Source organism: Anguilla rostrata, chromosome 12 (assembly GCF_018555375.3).
Source record: "Anguilla rostrata isolate EN2019 chromosome 12, ASM1855537v3, whole genome shotgun sequence".
NCBI classification, from domain to species: Eukaryota; Metazoa; Chordata; class Actinopteri; order Anguilliformes; family Anguillidae; genus Anguilla; species Anguilla rostrata.
In genome coordinates this window covers 26,735,262-26,756,087 of record NC_057944.1, presented here as the reverse complement: position 1 = coordinate 26,756,087, position 20,826 = coordinate 26,735,262, and the positions used below count along the sequence as shown (strand labels likewise).

The following is a 20,826-nucleotide window of genomic DNA, read 5'->3' as shown; positions in this document are numbered from 1 at the left end:
AAGTATGTACATATATACAAATATACAAGATGCAACATTTACCAGAAATGTAGATAAAATGTCTTAAAAGATGCACTTTTTTATGTGGTCCAATCAAGGAATTAATATTAATACTGGAGAGTGGGGTAACGGGCATCCAAATTGTGTTTTTTTGGATCGCTTGTCAGAGTTACTGTCTTAGTTTCCAGATGCTTGTGTGTCGGACAGCAGCACAGAAAATCCAACGTTCTTATTTCTGTGTGCTGGGCTATTTCCAGAAAACTCTGCCAAAGAATACTTTTGTGTTCAGTTTAAATAAAAAAAGAAAAATATTATAGTGAAGGCACAATTCCTGAGGGGAATTTCAAACTGTTAAACTGTTTGCTGTCAGGATTGCTTATGGTGATGGTTCATTTTTCACGCAGAAATTAAACGCTATGCCCGTGATTGGCATAATAGGCCAGAATAGACCAGAGGATAGCGGGTGAGGGAACATACCTGTCGGTACTGAACATTAAGGAGCAGTTTGGTCATTGTGAATGTATGTTCAGGACCTCATCTCACCCTGTTCTTGGTTTTAATTAGCTGCTTTAATCAGCCTGCATGTCCATGGACTGGATTTGCCAGTCTAAGATGTAAGCTAATAATTCCCTAATTAACAAAAAAATAAACAAAAGTTGCTGGTGGTCTAAGAAGTCTTTGGAAATTTCAAGGTGTTTTTTGTCTTCATCAATTGCACTTGATGTGTGCAGAGCAAAGATATCTGTACAAACTCATGTGCTAAATGCAGAGTCTGTAGTGGTTCCTGTTTAACAGGCTAACCTTGAAAGCAGGGAGCTCTAGAATATTGAATATGACTATATTTTTAAAGCAGGGCAAGGTTTCAGACAGTATTCAAGGATGAACAAATACCCCAGTTCACTTAATTACAGGTGCATAATGGCTGTGCTGAATATTTCATGTTGATGGTTTTTGACTTGGTTGCTTCCAATTGTAGCTGCCTCACAGAAAATCAGGGAAGTTGTAATTCGGTGTAAAAAACCCTCTGTCAATCAGAACACATCATTCACTGTGGAACAGCATTGCTGAAGTCTCTCCAAAGACTTGATCAAAAGTGACATTGTCGTTCCTTCTGAAGCCAGTTTCAGGCCCCAGTGACAGTTTTGGCATTGAGGCCAAATGAAGTGAAATAAAGTCGACAGCTACTTAAGTGGTGAAGGGTTGGGGGACACGGCCGCCAAATGTAACTTAAAATCGCTCCAGACACCCAGAGACAAGAAACAGGAGTAATCAAGAGCTTAACTGGATCTCCCTTGTTCCTCTCTTTGCCTCTCTGCCGACCAGTCTCTATCTGAGAATCTGTCTTAATTCACTTTCTTCCTCTCCACCCCTGAAAGGTTATTATTAAGCTTGCCTTGCAGCCCTCTTTCCATCTTTTCTTCCATGTTCAGTGCACTCTTCATGGATCGTCCCTTCTCTCCTTTCTTGAATCATTCAAACCGTAGAGTAAAAATGAAAAAGGTAGAGACGCCAAGCTGCATGGCTGAACAGAACATTTGGGACTCATTTTGAGAAAACAATCTGTTGGACTGACTGCATCCTTCTCTAAGGTTTTAGTGACACAGATGGTAGTGTGGTGATACAGACAGCTTGTTCTGCCCTAAGTTCCGTTCGCAATATTGAACACCTGGAACTAGTACCAAAAGTGATCTGATCACACGCATAATTTCCCAGAATGTACATTATGGTGATTACCAGATGTGTTTTTTTGTTGAACAACAGAGATCTGGTTGGTTGTTCTGAAATTGGGATTTGTTTATAGGCTGCCTAAAGAAAATGAGAATTACATTGGCATCACAAATTAGAAGCACACATAGTAGTTTTCTCTTACAGTATATCATTAATATCAGTACATTTACATTTTAGTCATTTAGCCGATCTTCTTAGCCAAAGCAGCTTGCAATAATTGCACAAAGAAAAGGCCTTGAGTCGTAAATCACCAAGTAGCAATTAATGAGAGTGCAATGGTTGGACCCTAACACACTGTCGATAGGTACGTCTTTGTCAGTAGAATTAACACATGGAAGGGAAGGCATAGAGGGTTTTTTGAATATGTTTTGATAAATAGTATGTAATATGACATTTGTGTCAGGTACTTTGAGTGAGGTACGTGTTTCATAAAAATGCAGAAACAAAATATGACATCTTTTGCAGTACTTGCCGAATTTCAAGCAGAATCTGGAGAGACAGGTGATTCCTTGCTGCCTCATGATCGTCGGCTCAGTTTTCCCTGTTTGTGTTTCCGCACAGGTGCTACGTGGATGACAAAGTGTCAAAGGTAGCTTGGCTGAACCGCTCCAACATCATCTTTGCCGGGGAGGACAAGTGGTCTCTGGACCCTCGAGTGGACCTAGTCACTAAAGGCCAGCTGGAGTACAGCTTGCGCATACAGAAGGTGGACGTGTATGACGAGGGGCCATACACCTGTTCCATACAGACTAAACAGCAGCCCAAAACCTCCCAGGTCTATCTCATCGTCCAAGGTGGGTCAAAGCAACTCGGTTGACAGGAGAGCCCGCTGTGTCATGTTTTATTGACCAACAACTCCAAGTGACGCTTTCTTTTAACGTTTTACGTTGAGTGGCATCTGACAGGTCTTCGTCTTGGCCTGTCAAAGTTTGTAATATCTTGCTGAGGGGAAAAAAGAAGAAAGAAAGAAATATTACGCTGGCCCTTTGTATCAGGCATCTTGGACACATACCAGAATGCAATTCCTTGAGGATTTGGGCTTCTGTACGAGCTCTTGCTTTGCATTGCCATTTAGGATGTGTGCTGTCACTGCACTGCAGGACAATGCCACTCTGAAAGAAGGAACTAGAAAATATGACAAATGCTCGCCTTATTCCTATTCATGTCATCTTATTTCTCAAGACTTGCAAAGATTTATCTAGGGTGTGAAAATTGTCTGCTTCTAACCATAAGTAGATGGATAGCTCTATAAATGTTACAGTAGTCATCCTTGTAAAATATTCAGTGTCAACAGTAAATATAGCCCAGCGTTAAATATCCCTTCATGTACGCATCACAGTTATACTCCCCTGACATTTTCAAAGTAGGCAAAAGATAAAAAAGCTACGTTATGTGTGAAATTTTGATTGGGGTAGAGAGAGGAATAATCTTACCATAAAATGTTTCAGTAATCTTTTATATCCTCTGTATCCAGTTTGGGCGGTTTTCTTGTATCGGGAAATTTGTTGTGACCCAAAAGGCTTTGTGGAGATTTACACTAGAAGACTGAGATGATTTACTTACCATTACACGATCTTGTACACTAGGCTGCCGAATTTGGATGCAGCATCTTCAAATAATTAATTTCTGGTACAGCTCTGTAAATAAACATTCACAGCTGTTCCAGTAAGTTTATGTAACTCAAAATATGCAGTATATTTTAAAGGAATGTGCAAATATGTAATGTCAAGCATGCCTATTTTATTCTGAATGTTTGAACACCTGGCTTTTATCCTTTTCCAATCACATAGGTAACTGGATTAAAATTATATACAGTATTTTAGCTTTCAGAAATATAAACAGCTATTCATATTTTCAAGACAAATAATATAAGGTGGGTTTGGTGTGGTTCATTTTGGTGGGACACAGAAAAGTGTTGCATAGTCTTGAAGACTGGAAATGGGTAAGGCTGTTTTTTTTTCAAATGTAATTTTATCCATCCATCCATTATCTATCCTCATTTATTCCTGGTTAGGGTCATGGGGGGTGCTGGAGCCTATCCCAGAGTGCATTTGGGAAGAGGCAGGAATACATCCTGGACAGTTCGTCGGTCTATCACAGGGCAATTTTATTTATTTATTTATTTAGTTACTTACTTTCATTTTCCAACTCAATATTAAACTGCTACACCACAGTCATTTTCCTTTACTGGTCCATATTCAAATGTTAATACTACTGGCACTGAATAACAGTAAAGGATAATTTTACCCTTAATCAACACAGATTCAAATATCTTGCCTTTTTTATCAATTAGTAATAAATGTTCTTGCAAGAAATACATTTATTGTTTAAGGTCAAGACTATAATCAGGGCCATTGAGCTAAATTGTTCAAAGTGGATCTATGCAAGTAATTTGTACAGTGTTGCTGAAATCCATAGTAGCTCATTAAACATGAGATGATTGTAACCATTCCTCTACGTCTCCTTTGCCTTTCCATTTATCTTAGCGCCGCATAATGACCATGTGACATTTTAATTGCTTGAGCAGAGTACTGCCACAGATGAGCACATTTCTAATGGATTGTTTGGCAGCAGGTCCCTTCTTACCTAATCCAAACTTGCTCATTCAGGAGCTCTCTTTCAGAACTGTTTTAACTCTTGTGTTGAATTGAACAGCCTGTCAGAAAACATATTTCATATATCCATTCATTAATTTATTTTTTCTGCCAGCAAGCTAATGTGAATAGTTATCTGGGTGTGTTTTAAGAGTAGCCATAATAACTTAAATAGTATAAGGCAGTATAATTGTCCCCGCAGAGTTTGGTAATCATATTCATGTTTTCTGATGTTATTATTCAGGAGCAGTCCCTTTGTTAGAAATTGTAAAGTGATCATCTTTAGGCATGATATCAGGAGTCCGTCCTTTTGAACTCCGTCCATTTACTGTGAATAAGTGGAGGAGAGAATTTGTGATCTAAAATTGTTGATCTGAATGTTGGCTGTCAGAGTCGGTTGTCAGGTTCTCGTGTTATTATAGTTTGACGGTGATGGCTGTGTCGGAGTCAGTGAAACTTGTGTCAGAGTCACTAAGGATTGTGTCACAGCCACTCAGATGTCAGAATGACTTGTCAATCACTCAATATGTCACGGCCTTATGAATGGAGGTGGGTGTGACTTTTGATGTGGAGCGGGAGCATGTTAACAGTAAAGCAGCCAATTACCATAGCCCTTTACTTGTTTTATTTTTTGGCTGCACTGAAATTTAGACATGAGCTGAACATTGGCAGTCATAATATTGTTAACATGAGGAGGGCACTAACACAGTATGATATGCTCTTGCTCTCCAATAGAGTTAGTGTTGGGTGTTTCTATTTTATTGAATCTTTTCATTTTGATTTAATTTAATTCCTCATGTAATAGTATCAAACCACTTATCATAAGTGCAATTGCATTTTATAATTTATTTGACCATTACCCTGATATGGATATGCATATTTTCCAAGCTGCTGTTGACAGAAACTGGTCATAAAATTATAACGATTGCTTCTATTTGTTTGATACCACTGCAGCAGTCCATCCCATGTGTTTCACAATCCCTCCTTTGTCAGTATCAAACACAGTGGTAACCAACCCTGCTCCTGGAGTTCTACCGTCCTGTAGATTTTCACTCGAACCCTAACAAAGCCAACAAGTTAAATTAATGGAAGCAAAATGCTATATAGTGATTGGCTGGTTGAGTATCAAAATGCCGCTCTCACTGTGTTTCAGTTCTGCCCACCTGTAATCAGACATCTGTCTCTCATTCTTCAGTCACTCTGTGCTATCGTGGATATCACAAACATGACATCAAGTCAAGAGTGATTCTAACACAAGTCTTCCTGTCTTTGATGCAAGTCTGACAGTCTTCATCACAGCAATGGCTGACAAATGATAAAAAATGGTGTGTCTCTGACAGCTGACTCTGGGAGCTGATAATGTCCAAATATGGGCAATACCATGCCATAAACCCTCAGAACCCAGCCCCTGTTTCTGGTGAAGATGTGGCAATATCATAATCTGATAGTCATTAGTACTGTATATAGTATATTACATAAATATAAATAAGCCCCAAATGATAACATTAGCCCTATTATTTAAATTATTATTATAAAAAAATATTTTTTAACTTTATCATTTTTTATTTTTATGTATTACTTTTTTCCTTTTACAAATTATCCATGAAATGAATGAATAGCCTGCAGTTAACATACAAAGCAGATAAAAAAATAAAAGTATCAATCACACAATAACTTTGAAAAGTGAATAAATGAGACAAAGATAAATCTAATAATTAAGATAAGTGAGTCTGAACAAAGGTCTCTGTATCATAACAGATTATTGGAAATAAAGATAACTCACATAGCCTGCATAAGCATATTCTTAGCTTCCCTAGGCTACTGGCACTTTTCATTAGGAATGTAATAAATTTGTGATTATCCATCTTAAAAAATGTTGCATGTGTGAATGCGCTTCAGGCAGTATTGACCCCAACTTGTATTGAACCATTCAGCTGAGGTTCTGTTTGCAGCAGAAATTACAGCAGATAACAGTGGGGCAGCCAGCTATGTTTTTCAGTAATGAGCTGCTTTTAAATTCAGAATGGCATGCTAGTGGATTCAAATAGTCCAGTTGATAGGTTAAATTGAATTGCCAATCCAAATTCGGCTGCATTTCAAACAGCCGTGTGTATTAGAAGCAGGCCCCGGAGATAAGGATGAATCATGAATGTCAGTCGTCTCACCTCGACAAATTGCTGCAAACATTCCTGTATCACCAGAGCCTGTGCATACACCATCTCGAACTGAAATTTTCAGAAAGGAAAGCATATGTTTGTTAATGTAATCGACCCATTTAAGCATGGCTGCAGTGCATATCTGCGGATTGGCAGTGCTGCCAATCAGTCCTGACACAACTGAAGGGGAACAGTTTGCATCATTTTGCATCAATAGGCATGAATCAGTATAATGGGGAAAGCTCGTCTGGCTTTTCAATAACGCATTCAGGCCAGGCGTTAACTTTCGCATCACCCTCATTGCTCTTATTTATTCATTCCATTTGAAAATATCATTTTCATGACTGGGCTAAGACATGGCAAAGCCTCCCACTTCTTTAAATACTTTTAATTAGAATTTGTCTCTGTTCGCTCTGTTAACACTTGAGATGTGGCATACTTGAAATGACCTCTCTACTAAGGCTTGATGTTTTAATCTGTCTTCAGCATATTTACATGTATTGGTAATTGATATGAGCATCAACAGAACTTTTTCAGCGGAAACTGCTCCTTGGTAAGTTGCTTCTAGTCTGACCATTTTTGGCTCAAACTTTGCTGCACTAAAATAAACTTAATAGCTTGTTAAAACTAAACTTGTGAACAAAGTGGTTGAGACATGTGGCATATAATGACTATTTGTTTTGGTTTGGTTTCTAAATGACCTGTGTGGGAAATGGAAAGAAGAAAAAGTCTGTAACGTTTAAGACTTCATAATTTAATTGGCCAATGCGTGATGTCACACACTTACAGGAAGGCTGTTGCTGTTATCGATGTTAACATTAGAAGTGATTTATCTGAACTTAGTGAATGAACATGATTGATATAACAGGCAGCATACTGTCAATGTTAAAAAGGTATGGGAACACTTGAATAAGATTAAGAACCAGAGTCCAGTCATTAAAATGTCAAAAGTGGTGGAGTGCTGTGTTATGGACAGCACTGGCTTAGTCTATTGATTGCATTTAAAAGAAATGGAACTGCAGAGAATTCTCTCTACAGCTCAAACACGGTGGTCAGTTCAGCAAAATAGTCTGGTGTGGCCTGACATGTCACAGTTTTTCATATTAGTCACCTTCTATTGTGTCATAAATCTATGGGCCCCTAAACATTGCAGGTTCGTCCTTTTGTGGTACTGTTTAAAAGTATTCCCTTTTTCAGATCCGTATATAATTTCAGTTTTTGCATGTTTATCTGATTAGCAAATGTGCAGCTAATCTACTTGCTGCAAAATGTATCTGCAAAAACAACCTTAGCTAGCATAGTTGCTTTATTGCAACCATGGTTAGCTAGCATTGGCAAGCTAGCCAGCTAACTTTAACAATGGATGTGTTATAATAGCTAAGACATGTAAGGATATTTGCATTGGTATGGATAATGTTGCATTGTGTTGGCCTTGATTTACAGGCTACAATATGTTGGCCCATAATGAGCAAAAAAACAATTACAAATCTCCTAATGTAACTAAATTAGGATCTTGGCTGACATAGTTCACCAACTACTTAAAAATACCATCGTGAGAGCTGCAAAATTCCTGATAGTTCAACTGTTTGAAATAATGGAGCTTTATACATGATGTGGACTATGTCCCAACAGGGGTGGTATTAGGCCAACATTATTAACCTCAATATTTCATTACTTTTTATTACGTTTTTTTGAATGATGTATCATTTGCTGTGTGAGGTAGTTAGTCAAGCAAATGTGTCATGGATTCAGCAAGTATAGCTTATGAACTAACATTGGCAGCATGGTTGTTTACAAATGCTTGAATGTCAAGAATACATTGTTAGTGCTTTTATTGAGTAGATAGGTCACAAGTAATGGATTCCTATGTATGCTTAATATTTCCTCAAATGAAGTAGGAAACAATATATGTTAGAAGGTTAAGTGGTGTTTCATACATATTGAAGCTACTTTCTTTGTCCCACAACTTTGAGAGGACACTCCACAATCTCATGTTCTAGGAGGTTGTGAGAAACATGAGGGAGAACTATGCCCACACTAGAGGGCATTGAGGACTGTGCAAGAATATATATACATATAAGAATAAAAGTATCCATTCACACTCTGGACAGGAATTGACAGAGACGTTTCACTGCCTCTTACTTTCATTTTGTGTGATTAAAAATACATTGTGTGTGTCGGTGACACCTAGCACCCGTTTCAGAATCCATAACTCATTCACACACACAAGCTCATCTTCCCTCAGTCCTCCCTGTTAACCATTCCCTTTCTAAGATAGCTTATACCAGTATTGATTTTTCAGTATTAAAAAGTGAAAATTCCTGTATTGGGGAATGTCCACAATACAAGAATTCCTATTTGACTCTCCGTGCTTTTTGGCATAGCCAGGTCTCACTGTCACTTTAAAGGTAGTTGTTTTTGCCTAGAATCAACATTATGCTCCATCTTCATATTTAATTTTCATTTTTTCTTCATACCATTGATTTCTTCCCTTCAGGAAAGTTCAATCTTGTTTGAAAGACCACATTATTTGGCAAAAAAAGAAAAGCAATTCAAGTGAGGTATTAAATGAATGCATAACCCATCAGTCTGAGAGAGAACAATAGCATTTTCCCAAGAGGATTTTCATGGTATTTCCCAAGAGACACTCATACAATTTCCCTCTCCATTCGGTCACAGAGTTGTCAAGACGGGGCACAATTAACTCTGGACTGAGGGAAGAAAAATCATATTTGATAAAACAGGCTGTCTGTGATAAGACTGGGTTTTAGACTACACTAGTTTTATTTCACTAGAAACTACTGTCATGTAGGCTGCCAATCAACATTGACCTTTGTGACATCACCACCTGATACATTTGAAGTAGCCCAGTTTAGTTTTAACAAAACCATAGCTATGCTTTTCTATGCATGTAATAAAAATATGTCTTCAATTTTAATTACGGAAGTTCTGATTAAATATTTAACTGTACTGAAATTAAACATCCAGATTCTACCCGTAGGGACAGTGTGGTATTTAAGGAGGGAATCGGAAGACTGTACTTCAGCCTTTAGAGCTGGGTGTTCGGTCATTTTCAGGTACAATGTGAGTCTTTGGAGTAGAGTGGGGAATGTACATTGTCTGCTTTCAAGACTGGGCAAAGAAGAAGACTGACCTTTAGCAATTATCACGGGACAATCGAAACCTTTCAGCATCGCTTCCAAAGCCAAACCCCCCGTCGCTTCAAAAGCTCCTTATCGACACTCCATTGTAAGAGATATTCTGGTACTTCTTGTCTTGCGTTCTCATGGGGGACATTGTTAACACTAGAAATGCCAAGCAATTTAACGGGAAGGTCTTCACAGTGACGAAGCTGGCGGCTTCCTTCCTCATGATCCTTCCATTTGTTTTAATGTCTCTGTGTACAGAGGACAGAATCACTGAAAGCAGCTCCTGTGGCCTGTCCCCTTTGAACCCCGTAATGAAAGGGAATGCTTTATGTTTTAGTCAAAGAAACAATTTAGCATTCCGCTTTCTCCTTGTAGACCTGCCTACAGCCCCGGAAAAGGCATCTCCTTTAATCTTTATTTTATGCTTGGCAGAAGGGCACCTCATGCATTTAAATGGGACTATCAGCTGATGTGTGTAACTCAGGGAGTATCTACAGGGCTTCAGGTAGAGGGCTACTATATTTTATATGGTGAGGGGAAAGTTGAGAAGTCTCATCATTCCTGGGGCCCTCGTTCTTTATTTTATCAGTAACGGCTTCCACTGTTTCCAGCCCTGCTGATATATTGGCTAACATATCCCACCCTGACTCTTAACCCAGGTATCCAAATAACACTTATTTCTTCAGTTCCAGAAGGTTGTGGAGGTTGTTGGCAGTCAGACAAAATAATGAGAACACATCTCCTGCAGGGAAAAAGTATAAATGTGCTCTGGAACTATTTACAACGTAGCTGGGATGATGTGGTTGGGGGGTGGTAGAAGAAATGTCGCAAAAGCATTGCTAGAACTTTGTTGTCGACTGTGACTTTGCTGCAACAGTGTGGAAAGTTACAGTAACATATTGGGCTCTCTGGGAAGCAAAGAGAAGTATAATTTGACATCCTCATCTTGTTTTTCAATAACTGCCACTGAGGGCTGATGATAAATCTGTCCTAGCACAGATTTCTGCAAGGTTAATCTCCACTGCCGTTTTATTATCTAAAATCACGTAATTCAAGGTGCCTACTGATAAACACAGTTTTTATGACACTTTATTTATTTTACTGTTCTATTGATTTTACTGTTTACTGTTGAGAATGTGATTATTATTATTGTTGTTATTATTGTTATTATTATTATTATTATTATTATTATTATTATTATTATTATTATTTTTAGATATAATGGAGCTGTCCTTTTAGCTGCCTAATAGTCTAACACCAAGATCTTGAATTTGATGCTAGCTGATATAGGTAGCTGATGGAGGAAGATGAGAAGGGAAGTGACATGGCTGAGTCTGGGGAGGTTGTAGGTCAGATGAGTAGCGGCATTCTTGATTTGCTGCGGAGGTCTAAAGGCAGAGGAAGGGAGGCCAGCAGTCTTCCAGGTGGGAGATGGACTAAGAGCTGGATTGACTTGGTGGGGAGAAAGGGGCGCATTCCCCACATGTTGTACAGGAAGAATCTGCATGCCTGACAAACTTCCATCATGTTCTCAGAGAGGGACCGCTTGTGTTCAGTACCACTTCAGGATTCCTAGCCGATGAAGAGGGTCTTGGCACTTTGTTGGCACTTCGGGGGTTCTGTTTACAGAACAATAATGTGAAACGTTGACCGTTGTACTCCCCCTAAAAAGATCTAATTTTACTTTTCGGTTTTTCAAAAAGGCTGGGTGGGGTGGCGGATGGGGGTGGGGGAGGAGCTGAAACATGACAAAAGGAGGATAACATGCCAGAAATGTGCTGCAGACCAGTGGACTGATTATGGTGAATACTGTCACCATAATCATTTAAATACAGCGCCAATTATGGGAATATAGATTCCTGCCAATAAATCCTCTATGTAACTGCATATCGCACACAGGACAGTCTACACAAAGGAATCAGTGTGTGTTATCAATTTGATTAATTATCCTGTCATGAATGCTTTACATTCAACTTTATTGCGAGTTCGCATACACTAGATTTGAGAAAAGATGAGCTGTTTTTGGTAACATTGGGCCAGGGTTCTATTTTTATTTTTTTCTTGTTGTTTTTCGCATTTTTGTCATCACTGTGATGTACATATTTTCACTTTCAGTGCATCACTGCACTATAAATAAACACCAGCCTTCACTGGAAGTTCAAAGTGCTCCTGTCCTTGCAGTCATCACACACACACCCACGCACAAACACACACACCCACACACAAACACACACATACACACAATGAATTCAGAAGGATGTGAATGAATCATGTACTGTATGACTAAGTAGATTTGTGCAGTGGTGAATATGAACTCGTACGGATTACTGATTCATTTGTTATTTGTTTATAAGCTGTTGTGATTAACATAAAAAAGTAGGACCAATAAGGAAATTGAAAAAACTGGGATTTAAACCAAAGGCCACTGTTCACTGTTTAGGATTCAAGTGAATGGTGTAAAAACTTTCTGTTTTGACATGATAACTCCCCTTTTGTATGCTCCTGTTTTTTTCTTTTACATACGTACAAAGGAAACTGCATTTCAAGGGCATCTGCTCCATTCTCCCACCATTTATCATCTGGTGTTAAACTCCCCTGCCCTCTAATATCAGATGTGTCATCCTCAAATTTGTGTTTAACCTTGCAGTTCTGATATTCCTCCCAGCCCTTATCTACTTTTTGGCTTTGCATGCACTTCTTCCCCTAGATTATCGAAGTCCTCTGAATGTGTGAAACCAGTCTTTGTGAATTTCACAACGTAATTGAAATCTAATAGCTGCGATGGGTGCCATCATGGTGCTTTGTCACTGTCCTGAAAGAGGTTAGAGTACATTCCATTCATCCTACACAATGTATCATTTCCTACTCAGATTAGGCCGGGTATGGTCTCAAGGGCTGCATGTGCGGCTGTGGTGAAGCAAATCAAATGTTCCTAATGCGATACACAGCATCTTGCAAAACTTCCCTTTTCTGTCTACTGCATGGAAACGTATTCTACTGAAGTAGTAGTAGTTTTCGCAGTAATAGTTGTAGTTGTAATAACAGGAGTAGTGTAGTAGCATAATGTATAGTTCAGTTATTTCATACATTTCAGCTCTCACATTTAGAGTATTCAAGTCTAATAGTACAGAATACAAAAACATTGTCACTCATCACAATTGGATGTTAATATTTTAACCTCATGATGTGAAATGGCAAGACCTCAGCATTGACCTTCAACACAATATATACACACATAAATACAATTATACAGCCACGCATTTCTTTCTTTTTATATATACTTCCGTAAATTTACATATGGTTAAACAAAAAATAAAAATAAAAATACAGACATACACGCATGACAGTAAAAATGCAACAAAGTGACCCAATGGTAGAAGGGACAGAACTCCTGCAAAAGCAAGTCCTTTTCCAGATTAGGAACCTATATCTGTGACCAAATGGTGGTAGACCGAAAAATGCATTGAACGGGTTGCCAGGGGACATGTGCTATAGTGAGTGCTTTGCGTGTGATGGCTTTCTTGCTGAGGTCTGAGATGTTGGGGGTGGGAAAACCATTGATTTTGGAGGCAGTGCGTGTAATACAGGTGAATTTGTTCTTGTTGGAGGCGGTTCGCATGGTAAAGAAACTAGGGGAGCAGTACAGTAGTATGGGTTGTATTATGCTTTTGTAGAGCAACAACAGATGGTGGGGGGCTGCAGACAGTGCTTTGAATTTGTGGATAAAGGAGAGTCTTTGCAGGCAGCGTTTGTGAGTGTCAGCGGTGTGTTGCTCGAAACTGAGTTTATTGTCCAGGGTGAGCCTGAGATATTTGAAACTCTCCACCATCTCAACAGTTTTGCTGATACAAGTGGGTTTATGAGTTGTGCAGTGAGTGCCGGGTGTACCAGTGGACACTTCTTTTGTCTTTGTGACATTCAGCTGTGGGCAGTTGTCTGCGCACCATTGTGTGAAATGGGAAATGGAGTGAAAGTAGTGTAAGTATGGCAAAATCACCCTAATATTTGAAATATGTGGTGATGGGTGAGGGGCTGACACAGTCTTTAGTGTAGATGGTATGCAGGAAGGGGCTCAGGATGCAACCTTGTAGGGTTCTGGTGTTGATGATGATGGTTGAGGATGCTACCGTGCCCCCTTTTCTGACTGTGATCTGTCGCCGAAGGAGCTAGGAGCTGTGTACGTGAAATGCATGAGAAGTGGTGGGACACTGAGATGGTGGTGCAGTCCAGTCTGTGTCTTTAATAAACACAGTGTCTGGGCTATAGGGTCCAGTCTGTCTTTAATAAGCACACTGGCTAGGCTATAGGGTCCAGTCTGTGTCTTTAATAAGCACACTGTCTAGGCTATAGGGTCCATCTGTGTCTTTAATAACCACACTGTCTAGGCTATAGGGTCCAGTGTGTGTCTTTAACAACCACACTGCCTAGGCTATAGGGTCATGTCTGTGTCTTTAATAAGCACACTTTGTAGGCTATAGGGTCCCGTCTGTGTCTTTAGTAAGGACACTGTCTGCAATGACTGGGGCTCTCATACAACATTTCCATCTTTCTGATTAACACTTTTCAAACTGGTGAGCTAGTGCTATTTGTAGGGCTTTGCAAAAGTAACAACAAAAATAAACAGAAAACTGAATGCACATGAATGTGAAAATAAAGGCTAATTTGGTCGCAAAACCCCCAGATATTAATTAGCTGTATAGGAGCACCGTGTTTCTATTGTAATAAAGACAAATAATTTTTCCTTTGGTCTTAAGGTGGTCATGAATTTTTCAATACTCTGGCAGAGTGTGGCTGAAAGTGTTTGAACTTCTTTGTGTGCTCAAACTGTATTTTTGGTCCCCAGTCAAAAAAGGCCAGAGCTGAAGTCTCCACATGGTTTTGTAGCCTCTTCTCCTTTGCTCATTATCATAAAATTCATTGCATGCAAATTGAAACTTTTCTTGTCTCAGGAAATAGCAATGTTAGGTGAATTTTTTTTTTTTAAGTATATCGCCTGTGCAGTTTACAAATTCATTTCAGTTTGCAAAAGTTGTGGGTTATGTCTTCAACAATTTCAACAAAAACTGAAAGGAGACCTGTTTGTTGACTTGAAAAAACATTGCTTTCATTACCCTGCGACAGCATTAGGCTGCAATGACCGGCTAATCGCTGAGCACACACTGATTTGCATTGTCGCCCCGCTCCCTTCAGTGTAAACAGCAGGTTAACCTTTGGAATATGTCTTCTCCGTTGCTTTAGAAACAAGTACAGTTGTGGTGTCTCTAAAAATACATTTTAATTAACCAGGGATTTGCCCCTCAAAGACCAGAAAATAAGACCATAATCCGGACAGCAGGGAATGCTTGAGGATTTTTCGACCGAAGGCCCCCTCCAGAATGGCCTCCGATGAGCGCTGCCATATTTCATCTCTTCTGTTCCCTGCGAAAGTTCAGAGGGAGCTTCAGTGGAGATCGTCAAATGCTGGGGGCTATGATTATGTTGGTGAAACAGTTTCTCCAGTAGTGCTGCCAAAAGTGAAGAATGAAATCTGAAAAGCTCTCCCTGTTCCTCTTCAGAAGATGCCTGAAATCTAAAATCTGAAAAGCTCTCCCTGTTCCTCTTCAGAAGATACCCCAGCTGTGAGTTTAGCCGCTCGGGAAGGAGACTGAAGAAAGGTGACCCTGGTCTGCAAAAGTTGTCGCACTTTGTAGCCGACGTTTGATTTGCTCCTCGGTTAGTCTGAACATCTACAGTATCTGGCCTCAAAGCGAAACTGTTTTTTTTCCTGCTACTTTCTCAGTGCATTTTTCTTTCTTAACAGGATGTGCTAAGAAAGCATTGTTGAGTTTCTCTTTGTGATAGAAGCTGGATGCGATACGTACTCTGTGTGACCTGTTGGATGTCCCCCCATCTACTCTCCTCCCTGCCTGCTGGGATTGATGGGTTTCGCTTAGGCGAGGCCCTGGAATGGACGACATGCTTCTCTCTCTCTTCTCCCTATCAGATTACCTACTTGGGTCAAGGTAGACAAACCCGCACCCTAGTCGGTCCTGGACCAGTTTAAGCTAATGTTATTAGATTTAGGAGCTGTCACAGCGCCTCCCCCAGACCTCCTCCTGAAGCTGTGTGCTCAGCTAACACGCTGGTCCATGCTTTGAGGTGCTGATGAAGGATTTGTAGTAGTGGTGTAATGACCTTGTTCTGCAACGCAAACGTAATTGACAGTTATTTTTGAAGCCACATTGAGAGCCGGGGGCCTTGTTTGATGATTAAGTTGCTGCGATTGGAATATCAGAACCATAATTGCCTTGCTTTGTTCTGTGCTCTGTCTGAACGATATCTGGGAGGCAGAAGTCAAGGTGAAAATGGAAGGGGGTGGCAAAAGGGGCCCCTGGGCCCAGTTTTGAGATGTTAGAATGGCAGAAAGGAACAAAGTGCCAAATGATTTCCAATAATTCAATAATTCTTTCAATGAAAACCTGCAGCTTGACAAGATAAAGTTATTATTCAAATCTATTCCCATTGTATGTTGTAGGTTTTATTAATTATTTTGCCCTTGTGTGTGTTGGCGCATGTGCTGACGTACGTGTGTTCATGTGAGTGTGTGTGTGTGTGTGTTTGAGTGTGCATGTGTGTCTTAGTGTGTGTGCGTGTGGCAGTGTGTGTGAGTGTGGGTTAATTAGCCTGCTAGCTGTAAATACTGTTGGGTTTCACTGAGAATATGTAACAAAAATATGAGCCATACTGTAAGCAGTTTAAATGGCTAAGAATTGACAGGGAGATAATTAGACACATTTACCCAGACTGGTGTAGACAGTTTGCACTGGATTCAGCACGGCAGCAGGCTTTAGCCATCGGCACCAATCCCTCAGCTCTCAGACATCTGTTAGGATGTTAGCACTGCGCAAGTGTCGGATGCTTGCAAAAGGTCGATTGGTATTTAAATAATGTATAAGATTCTAAACCACGGTCTGGTCTGCAGAAAATCAAACAGCATTTCCCAACCCTTTCAGAAAACCACTGTTACCAACAAGAAATCAATAAGAAAAGTAATAATATGAAGTCCAGTTAAATGGTGATCTATTGATATTGTTTTGCATGGCAGTAGAGATGCGGTTTACACAGTAGTCGCCTAAGAATTTTGACTAACGTTTGCCAATATGTCCTTTTGATAGACCTCCATCATCTGTCAGTGTTTTCTTTAGTTTTTTCTTTTGTTTGTTTCAGCCATTTCTCTTGTGCTCCTGTCAACCATCTAACTGTATAAATCAATAGGTTAATCAATTAAACAGCTGTTTGGTGAAAATATATTTCTTTGCCAGGTCAAGTTTCATCAATCATATGAGTTTTAGTATATGGAAGAAAATGATCTTTATACAAAATCCACATTTCATATATTACTGTATGACATTTTACAGTTTATTCAACAACATATAAATAATCTTTCATGCATAGTACTTGTATTACTTTATATGGATTAAATATGACACATATTTCATAATATGAACATACCCCTTATGTATTTCATAGCATTTTTTTTACATTTGACTTTTTAACATTTGAGTGCAGTGTCTCATTCCTGTCTGCAGTTTATCAGAATTGTTTATTTCTTGATACATATCTATTTATTAAATCATGGCTGCCAACAAAACTGGCAGCTACAAGAAAACAAAAGCATTATGCATTATGTATGTAATTGAATTAGATCCCCTCTGGATTTAATCTTGACATATCTGAGAAGACCACTTTAGCAGACTTGTTCATTTTGAGGGAACTCTCTGGGTAGGAAAAAAGAAAAGTCTACCGTGAGAAAGGCTCAGATAAATCTAAATGGGGTTTTTAGGATAATAAATCTCCTCAGATAATCCTTGAACTGCACAGCGTTGGGTGTAATTGAAAAATCTTGGCTGGGTTCAGCTCTGTCCATACCTGAAAATTGGTTGTCCTGTTGGACGCAACCATGCTTTTTAAAATGAGTTTCATTCATTTCCGTCTGCTGTAATGGGGATTTTCTGTTTGTGTGCAAACCTGCTAAAGCCACTACTGTGTCCTAGGGGTCATGTATTTCTTTTAAATTGTGTTTATGCATGTACCTTTGGTCCAATTTTTACATTCCTATTTAGCGATTCCATTTGTGCTAACTGATGCTGCTGTGATTTGTAGCCACTGAATTCCCCTTGTCCCTTTGCCATCTATGCAGTGATAAACAGCCCATCTTTGATCAGTTTTATTAGTTGCATGCCTTGCGACACAGCCTCAATACTTTATCCTGCCACTTAATTCTCATATATGAGAAGCTTAAGCTTTCACGCTTGGCTTCAGTCCTGCTTTACACGCACCCCTCCAAGCACGGGTGTGTCGTGTAAAACTGTCTCATTTATGGGTGTGTGTGGATTCAGCTCAGGAGGGTACGCAGTGCACATCTCCCTTGAAGGAATACCATGACTTTAGTGATAATGAATATGAATCCGAAAGGATTAACATCAAGCTGTCTCTGCAACTTTAGCCCCTGCCATAATCCCAGATCACAGCTTCTCGGGGTGGGCGATGTGAAACTGGATTTGATGCGGCACTTGAGACTCTTTCCATTTGGCTGATTTTGAACCCTGACACCTGAGAATGATTATAATACATAGGACTGAAATTAATGAGTCAACTCATGGCAAAAAGTTTATTAAGTTTGGTGATGTCATGATAAGCTTTCCTGTCCATTCCACTACTGTCACGAAGTAGCTAACAATGCTATCAGTTCTTTCTGGGCTCATATTGAAGGAGAGCACTGTTCCACTTGAAAGAGGACACTGTGCTCTCCCTTGTTCCCTTCATTATTATCCTTTCACACTTTTCAAACTGAAGCCATGCGACATCATTCCACCAAGCGTCTTTGAGTCCATGAGAAGCGCTATATAAAATACATTTATTATTATTATTATTATTATTATTATTATTATTATTATTATTACCATTACATTTTGGGTACATTTTTGGTAAATGATTGCTGCATGTGAGGATTGGACAATTAAATGCAAAAGCATTGTAGGAGTGGTACAATTTTTGTTGTTTTAGCTCAGTACTCCAGCACATTGGATTTGAAATAAAACAATGAATATGGGGATAAAGTGAATACTGTCAATAAATACCATCAATCTGAGGGTTTTTCATCCATATTTAGTGATTCATGTATGGATTACAGCCTTTTTATGCATAGTCCCCCCATTTAAGGAGAGTAAAAGTATTTGGACAAATTAACATAATCTGATATAAAGTTGTCATATTTATTACTGCATAAATCGTTCGCATTCTATATCTCCCTGAAGCCTGCAACCCATAGACATCACCAGACACTTGTCAAGTGAAATGCATGTTCAGTTGGATTCAGGACAGGTCATTGACTTAGCCAGTCAAGAACATACACTTTTTGGCCCTGAAGAACTGATTGGCTGCTGTAAGTATTATATTTGGAGTCATTGTCCTGCTGCAAGGTGGACTGGCATCCGATGAGTTTTGCGGCATTTAGTTAGATTTGAGCAGATAAGCTGTCTCTGTACTTTTCAGAATTCATCTGCTGTAAGCAGTCACATCATCAGTGACAAGTGAGCCAGTCCCAGTGGCAGCCATACAGGCCCAAGCCATAACACTACCTGGGGCTGATTTGGTCCATGAGCAGTTCCTGTCTTTCTCCACGCTTTCGTTTTTCCATCATTCTGGTACAGGTTAATACTCGTCGTTTTCTGTTGCTGAGTTTACTATTGCGCTCTTGCTCCCTAACAATGTATCACTTGATTTTGACACGCTCATTGTTTTGGCTGTCTCTGATCAATTTGTTCTGGTTTTTCAGCCTCATGATGACCTGTTTTACGGGCGTTGACACTTATTTGGTCCTCATCTTGAGAGACAACAGCAACAGTCTCCAAATGCAAATTGCACACCTAGAATCAACTCTATACCTTTTCTTAGATGTCTTCTGCATGAATATTTAACCTCCTGTTCACTGCTTTATTTTAAATCCAATGTGCTGGAGTACAGTGCCCAAACAAAAAGAAAATGTGTCCCAGTACTTATGCATTTAACTGTATAACACCTGTTGGTGAATGATTTCTTATAAATATTTTTGATAGAATAGTACACAGAATTTGCTTGTAAGACTCCCTCCATTAGGGCATATGTAAACTGCTCCCTGCTGCAGTCACTGTTGTGGATCTGCAGGGCTGAGATATGAAAAATTGATTTGTAATTGTGTTTAGCTGGTAATAAGTCAAATTTATAATTTACTGAACATTCATATCCCTCAATAGTTGCTGCTTAATTCTTGTAAAATGTAACACTTTGCATCTTCACAGGAATTCAGCTTTCTAGGTTAACACCATCATTTTTTACTAACCCTAATATTTTGTCAGTTAAGTTGTTATTGAGATGGCTGCTGTGTCTTCACTGTGGCAAATGTACTAGTGAACTGCAACACAGAAGCTTAGTCTGTACTGATTATTCATTGGATTGACAGTCCATACATGCACTATAATGTAATCCAGTGGGAATAATGGACTGCAGGCATTATCGTATTGGGTATCTTTCACTGAGTTTGCTTGCAAGGAATTTTTCCTTGGCTTTGGATCTTGGGACCTCCACACACAAGGCCTGTTTTCAGCGCTCTGCAGGCTCTTTTAGGTACTATTTAGCAAAATGTAACATGGTCATCCTGTTTTTGCAGCTAACTAGTGGTTTCCATCTTGCGGTGTAGCCTCTGTAGTTCTGTTTGTGAAGTCTTCTGTGGAGTATTTTCTGCAAGGTGAAACCAAAAATGTATAAATATACCCTTTAATCTAAACTGAGAAATCTGCACTTTAACCGCATGTACATTGATTACAATTAAAAATTGTCTAAAATTGTGGAGTACAGAGCCAAATCAAGAAGAAAAAAAAGTCTTTATCCCAAACACTATGGAGCTCACTGTATTCTATTAAAACACGCAATACATGAAGTATTATGCCATGCAGAGAAAGTTTGTTCACAAATGTAAACATTTTATATAAATGAATTTGTGTCTGTAAATTTGTGTGTATTGTATTTGAAATGAGGTGAGAAAAAAGAAAAAATGGTTCATGTTTTTAAATATCAAGGTGGTGGAAATTACTGTTGAATTTAATTTGTTCAGCAGCTTGACTTCATTGTAGAAATAATTATCACAGCTTTAAGGTTATAAATGCGAGGGACCATTTGTAC

The 20,826-nt window shown here is 39.2% G+C and overlaps 1 protein-coding gene across 10 annotated transcripts in view; it reads left to right on the top strand.

Annotated features, from left to right (window-relative positions):
- lsamp (limbic system associated membrane protein) overlaps window positions 1-20,826 on the top strand; it is an 878,287-nt gene that overhangs the window by 766,671 nt on the left and 90,790 nt on the right. For all 10 annotated transcript variants that reach the window (XM_064303053.1, XM_064303058.1, XM_064303059.1 and 7 more), the window contains one exon: window positions 2,290-2,522. In XM_064303053.1, the coding sequence (XP_064159123.1) occupies window positions 2,290-2,522 (233 nt within the window). The remainder of the gene's footprint in view (window positions 1-2,289; window positions 2,523-20,826) is intronic.